The sequence below is a fragment of the Nestor notabilis genome, unplaced genomic scaffold, assembly GCF_000696875.1.
Source record: "Nestor notabilis isolate BGI_N333 unplaced genomic scaffold, ASM69687v1 scaffold19189, whole genome shotgun sequence".
Classification (NCBI taxonomy): domain Eukaryota; kingdom Metazoa; phylum Chordata; class Aves; order Psittaciformes; family Psittacidae; genus Nestor; species Nestor notabilis.
Genome location: NW_009943460.1, coordinates 3,429 through 10,166, shown reverse-complemented (window position 1 = coordinate 10,166; position 6,738 = coordinate 3,429). Strand labels below are relative to the sequence as shown.

Below are 6,738 nucleotides of genomic sequence, written 5' to 3'. Positions count from 1 at the left end.
GCTCCTTTGTTTTTAATTAGCTGCCTTGTTTTTAATTGCTACTATGGTTGATACATAACCCAGCCTAAACAAGAATAGCTTATTGAATGGAGGACTGACTATGAAAGGCAATGTGAGGAGAAGAGCTGTTCTTCACAGTTGATATATTTGTATTTCAGTGCTTCATTTAATAAGTCGGTTTCCCCAGGGGGCTGTAGCAAGTAAATCATGCCAACAGATTGTTCTCTGCAAACTGGCTTATTTTTGTAATTAGCAAAACGTTAAAGCTGTAACTGCATAGAAAGCGATCTGGGTGAGGATTTAACATAAAAGAATTAGTAAGCACAATATAATACTTACTCTTTGATAACATTCGTGTTGATTGAATTGGTTTCTGGACAGTTTGCTGTGTGTGATAGTAATTATTTTTCTGCAGCATCGTAAAAAGGGATTTTTTGGTGTGCACAGCAAGGGTAGCAAGGTGTGTTTTTTTAGGGGGAGCTCTTTTGGGAATCACTCCTGCATGGCCAGGTAGACCTGGTGGAGAAGCTGTGCTGGGGGTTAAAGCTATCCTGTTCATCACCAGAAACTGCCAGTACTTCCCCTGCTTAGTTTGCTTTTCTCCTTTGTTTTCCAGTTATATGAAAAATACGGCATCACCATGAGCGGGGTATTGAAAAGGAAGTATGAAGAGCTGGGGGACGACAGTACCTACTGCTCCTCCTCCTCCTGCTCCCCCCTCTCCTCTTCAGCGTCTTCAGGCTGGGAGACAGATGAGGAGAGCTCCCGTGGAGAGCCCAAGCCCAGCTCTGCCTTAACGCCCAGCTTCACCCGTGAGTATCTCCATCAGCCCCTTTCCCAGGATCAGACTTACCCTCTATGTGTTTTTTTCTGTAGCCTGGTGGTGGATTATCACCATGCAGAGATCCCCTTGGAGCACACCTTTATGAGTGGAAGCAGCTGTAACGGCAGCTCCTTGTCATTACACCAATTTGTCTTGGCTTTATAATGGGCCAGCATCCTCAGGGTACTCTTCCTTAGCCCTTCCTCCCAGCATTTATTATTCCTTACAATGTTTTTGCTGAAGTCCAGATTTCCAGGAATATAAAACCAAGGACCTGGGTGTGCAGAGGCATGCAGGTGCCTCCAAGCCACTGTAGCAGGACCAATCCCACCATCCTTCAATCCCCTGTTAAGCTATTCCATAGCCAAAAACTAAACAGACAGCAAAGGCCCGTAATGCTGGTTTTAAAAAATGATTAACCAGTGGTGCAATTACCATTTCAGAACTCGTTTCCTACGTAAGTTGGGTACTTTGCCAAAGAACATGACACGTTTGACATTGCCTCTACTGTTAGTACAGATAAATGCTATTTTGTTTTCCCAGCAATATCAGTTTTGAGAGCTTTTAGGAAAGCACACAGAAGGCAAGGTTGTAAAATCCTTTATCTGCTATGTGAAGGGAAAAATAAAAGATACAATAGGGGAACATCTTCACAGAGAAGAAATCGTCCAACCTAGTAAATTATACTGAACACCCACTGTATATAGCAGTTAAGGTCCACTTAGCAGACATACACAAACATGCAGCGGTCTGAAAAGGCTTTAGAAGTCTTGTAATAATAAAGAGTCTCATTCTTGCTTGTCTTCCCAGGTTTTGTGACAAAACAATGAACTTTTTGTATTCTCTGGCTCAATTGGAAAAGGGTCAGGAATGGGAAAACAATTTTGGAGGAGGGGTGCAGGGAGAGAGAAGCAAATGCCAAAGTGCAGCAGCTCAGCTGATAGATGATTGCGGTGGTTAACGTGCCTTTTGATAAAGAGCTAATGTTTTAGAAGATTGAGTCAAGGTTGTTATGAAAATGCAACGCGCAGTGTGAAGATACCATCAAAGTGACTGCAGGGAGCAGTGTGCAACCCCCAGCTCTTCAGCAGAAGCTGCTGATGCAGCTGGGTGAACACTTGGTTTTTTTTCATGTGAAACTGAAATGCTGTATTTTGGCAAGTGAGACTTGTGAAACATGGGTGCAGCTAACTGTCCAGTCTCACACTTTCCCAGCCCTCAGGGACAGCCAAACCAGCCGAGCCCCTCGGGTTTTCATCAGCCCTTTCAGTTGGCTCCCCACAGTAGGACTGCCTGTGGCTCTGCCACCCAAAGAGGGCTCAGATTCAGCCCTGCAGGAGTCACCAAGCCTTTCTGGGTTATTTTTTCCCATGTTCTCCATGGTGGCAACCAAGGCATGCCTGCATCAGGAGAAAATGGGACCAAAAAACCCTACCACTGAATTTCTGCATAGCTGCTCTTGTCCCTGACATGCTCACACAGCAGAAAAGGCAGCTCTATAACCCGGTACCACTGCATGTTGCTTTCCACAGCCAGCTACATTCGTGGAACTTCATTGACTCTGAAACTGCCCTGGTTAATTAGTCCTGCTTCATCTGCTACGTTTGCATGTGCAAATGTGCAGAACCAGGTATTTCTGGAGAGGCTCCACTTTAAATGGTGTGTAGCGTGTTTCAGCAGTTTTAAGATAAACCAGAGTCATGTATTGCCATGTTTACCCTGGGATCACCTGCATAAAGATTAACATCTTTGCAGCTGCTCTTAAATGAGTCTCTTGAGAATAAGCTATAGATTCATAGTTCCTCCCAGTGGATGGTGAAGGAAGTACCAGAAAAACAGCTTTTTTGGCTATTTTCTGCCATGCAGCACTGGAGTGTTGGTGTTCTGGCACACATGAGCTTTCTGAATGTGGGGCAAGGTGCTTGGGGTTAGAGCAAGCCAGGCATGTAAGATAGTTTGTTACTTGTTCGTTACGCTCTGCTGCATGTGAAGAATAAGCAAATGTATGTTTCCTTGAGGAAGTCGGGGAGGAAAGAGAAGCAGCAGCCATTTCTTAGGGTGAATCTGATCAGTGACTCCAACGCGCTTCAGGATTTGGCTTAGTTTCCTTTACAGCCTCATCCCACCTTTAAAGTGTTAGATCCTAAAACACCAGAAGCCATCAAGTGATGTTGTAGCCTTGTTCTGTCATGTCACTGTTGAGCGAATAATTGCAAGTCCTGCCTGTTTGTAATATTTCCAGCCTGTTTGTAATATTTCTGTCCTGCCTGCAGGATGTCAGTACTGACTTGGTGCTTGTTTTTTCTTCCCCCATTTTTAGCCACATCTATCCTGAAGAAATCCAAGCGACTAAAGAAGAACAATGTGGAGTTTGACCGGGTCACTGTGTTTTACTTCCCACGCTGCCAGGGGTTCACGAGCGTGCCTAGTCGCGGGGGCTGTACCCTGGGGATGGTGAGCAAACACAGCTCCTCCCGGCAGTTCACGTTAGCAGAGTTTTCAAAGGAGCAGGAAAGTGTTCGTCGCGTGAAACTTGAAGAGAAATTAAAAGAGGAGAAGTTGGAGGCATTGAAATGGAAAGTGAGTATGGGGCTGGGTGGATGAGGAGCTGGTCTGTCTCATTAGTTAATGGCCAGTTTTTAGTAGGAGCCTCTCTGAGGCCCGAGGGCATCGGTTCTTAACCCTGTTTGGGTCCCCAAAAAAATTACAGGCTCCTGTGTGGGATTTTCAGCTCAGTTCTCCACCTTTGAAAAGTGATGGAAAAGACCCTGAGCTCCACATGTCAGGTGTCTATCAGGTCTCTGGGGGCTCTGACACCGATGCTGGTCCTGTTAGCCACCAGCATGGGGGCAGATGTTTCCTTTCTTGTTTCTCCTGACCTGGGGGTGCTGATGACTCTTTGTCTCCAACACATCCCAAATGCTTTGCCCATTTTGTTTGCCCTTAGCTAACCATGAACGGCACAAAGGAGTCGGAGGAGGCCAACCAGCTCACCATTGAAGACATCTCTGATGATGACATCGACGTCAGCAATGTGGACCTGGAGGATGGCTTCTTCCTCCAGCCCTACCCTGCCAAGAAAAGACGCGCACTGCTGAAAGCCGTGGGGGTGAAGAAGATCGACAAGGAGGAGAAGCGGGAGCTGCACAACATCCGCCTGTCCCGGGAGGACTGTGGCTGTGACTGCCGGGAGGTCTGCGACCCGGAGACCTGCAGCTGCAGCTTGGCAGGCATCAAATGTCAGGTACTGCCCTCGCCTCTGGGCATGGGGAAAAAGCTGTGGCTCCAGCTGATGTGTACATTAAAGCAGGGAGGATTTGAGCAAGCAGGATACAGTTAGGACAGCCTGTAAAATACATCTGTTCCCATCTGTACTCAGAGCAAAGCAGGCAAGAAAAGCTCTTGGAGATGCTCCCCAGGCTGCAAAGCAGACGCTGCTCAGAAGCATCCGATTCCCAAATCACACATGCAGTTGTCCCCACGCTGCCGCTGCAGCCCCGGGGATGTGCCTGAGCCTGCAGCATGAATGCACCCACCCTTTCTGTCCGCATGAGAACTGTACCTGCTTGGTCTCCTGTTGGAGATGGGCCACATGCGAATGTCTTTGCAAATGAAAGCTTCTTGCTCCTCACACGAGGCTGTGATTTATCCTCCTCCCCCTGCTTTTATTTTTAGTTTTATTTCCCCTTGGTGTGTCACAACTCTTAGCGTGTGCAGGCAAACGTGGGAGTGCCAGCTGAGCGTCAGCCCACAGCCAGCTCTGCAGACCACCTCTGTATTCCATTAGCTTGTTATATTTTTCATGTTATTTGTTATGGGTGCCTGCCCAGCTGTGCTTGGGGAGCCATATGCAGTATTCGGGGTGCTGCTGCCTCCCTTGGTACCTGCTTGCAGGCTGGAGCTGGTGTAGGGTGGGTGTACACAGGCACGCGGGTGCAGACAGGCGGACCGGTGCTCCATGAGCGGGTCACAGCCCCCCTCTAGCGGCTGCTGCTAACAGGGACATAAAGGTGCTGCAGATGCCTGTTGAGCGGTTTGTCCTCATCTCAGCTAGGGGCAGAAGCTCATGCTATAGATCAGGTATTAAATACCATGATGCAATATTTAAAAAACTCATGTTTGCCCCTTTTTGTCTTCTTTTTGAGCATTATATTTTGCTTTTTTGAAACCTTTTAACTTCCTTCAGTTTTACTGAAACCCAACTTTTTAATGACAACCCTTCAAAAGAACAGGGTGCCTTTTAAAATTACTTTATTATGTTTTTTTAGCCTGCTTTTAAACCCCGCAGCTGTTACTTGGTTCCTCAGGGTGGGTGAGTCATGGGCAGTTTCAATCCTGCACCTCTGGGTTTGGTCCTAACCCTCCCCTCTGCTTCCCCCTGTGCCAGATGGATCATACCTCCTTCCCCTGCGGCTGCACCAAGGATGGCTGCGGCAACACTGAGGGCAGGATCGAGTTCAATCAGGCCCGTGTGCAGACCCACTTCATCCACACCATCATGAAGCTGGAGCTGGAGAAGCAGCAGCAGAGCAGCGAGAAGGTGGCAGAGGCCGAGCCCCCCTTTCGGGAACGGCTCCCACCATTGGGATGCGCAACAGGGAAGGGCTCTTTGGAGGAGCGTGCAGTGCCGCTGGCACCCGCCTTCCAGTTCAGCCCTGACCTGGAGGCTTTGGGAGAGAACAGCTGCAGCAGCGACATGACGGACTCCTCCATCTCCTCCCACCCCAGCGAAGACCTGGAGGAGCCCTATGAGAGCCTCCCCTCTGACAAATCCCAGTCGGATGTGGATGACGATGGCTTGGCACGCATCCTCCACTTCAACGACTCGGATGCTGAGGAGGAGGGTGGCCATGGCCAGGATGACCTGAGCTGCTTCCACCCCACCGACTTCTTCATCGAGGACCACAGCAGCGAGGCCAAGCCTGTTCCTGGCCACTTGTCCCACCTCTCTGAGTGCCTGGATGAAAATGCCAATCAGGATGGTGGGGGTTTGCTGGAGGATCCTGCCCATGCGCGGTGCGATGGACTGTCATGCTGCGCCTCATCCCCAGCCGAGCCCTGCTCTAAGAGCTACGCTGACCTCAGCCTTTCCTCTGACTCCTTGGATTTCTTCCAGTCCTTCTCAGACTATAACTTGGGACCCCTTTACAACTCCTTAAAGGAGTACGAGAACCTCGATAACTTCTCAGCGTTACAGTTTCAGTTGCCTAATTTCCCAGGTTTCCCACAAGCTGGAGATCAGGGCTCCTGTTTCTTGGAGTCCCTTATCGGTTTGTCCGAATCCGTCCCCGAAACCCCGGCGCCTTTCACAGACAATCAACTTTTGGAGGATGCCATCAAGTCGTCGTTGATGGAGACGGTGAAAGTGTGAAATGCCCATGTGGCTCGAGCAGCAAGGAACAGCCTGAAGGAAAACCGAAGAGTAGTCAGATGGGCAAACTTTCACCAAAAGGATGATGCGTTACTCAAAAATAAGGAGGAAAAAAAAACAAACAGAAAAGGACTTTCTAAGCAAACAAACTATTTTTGGTCTTTTTAGAACGTGGACGTTTTGACATACTGCAGCTACAATCAGTTCTCTCGCTGTTTGTGCAAAATTTCTAAACTTTCATGATGGGGTGGGGTGGGGAGGGAGGGAAAAAGACTTTCACGTATGAATTTCTTTGTGTTTTGTATGAAAAGACCTGTTGAGAAATACTCCTCGCTAGCATTGCCAGTCGTACACGCAGCCCCTTCTAGAAATGTTTCTGTGTTGCAGGAACTTTTAAAGACAACTTTTTGAAGCTGTATTTATTGTGAAAATTTGTGGTTTGCGTAAGAGTTAGCCCAACACACTCTTACGTTTAAATCGGACAAGGTTTACAAAAGAGATCCATACACTATATACATAATCATTCTTCATCTATTTATTGCAA

The 6,738-nt window shown here is 48.1% G+C and overlaps 1 protein-coding gene across 1 annotated transcript; it reads left to right on the top strand.

Moving 5' to 3' along the window:
- The first annotated feature begins 640 nt into the window (after positions 1 to 640).
- CSRNP1 (cysteine-serine-rich nuclear protein 1) lies at positions 641 to 6,200 on the top strand. Its single transcript, XM_010021963.1, has 4 exons — positions 641 to 812; positions 3,144 to 3,403; positions 3,771 to 4,067; positions 5,211 to 6,200. Exons 1-4 carry the CDS (start codon positions 641 to 643, stop codon positions 6,192 to 6,194), a joined length of 1,713 nt encoding a protein of 570 aa, XP_010020265.1. The 3' UTR covers positions 6,195 to 6,200.
- The last annotated feature ends 538 nt before the right edge of the window (positions 6,201 to 6,738 follow it).

Excerpts from the sequence above, each read along its gene's own strand:
- CSRNP1 (XM_010021963.1), top strand. The coding sequence starts at position 641 with ATGAGCGGGGTATTGAAAAGGAAGTATGAAGAGCTGGGGGACGACAGT. Across the intron at positions 813-3,143 it reads CTTAACGCCCAGCTTCACCC|CCACATCTATCCTGAAGAAA; the intron begins GTGAGTATCTCC and ends CCCCATTTTTAG. Across the intron at positions 3,404-3,770 it reads TGGAGGCATTGAAATGGAAA|CTAACCATGAACGGCACAAA; the intron begins GTGAGTATGGGG and ends GTTTGCCCTTAG.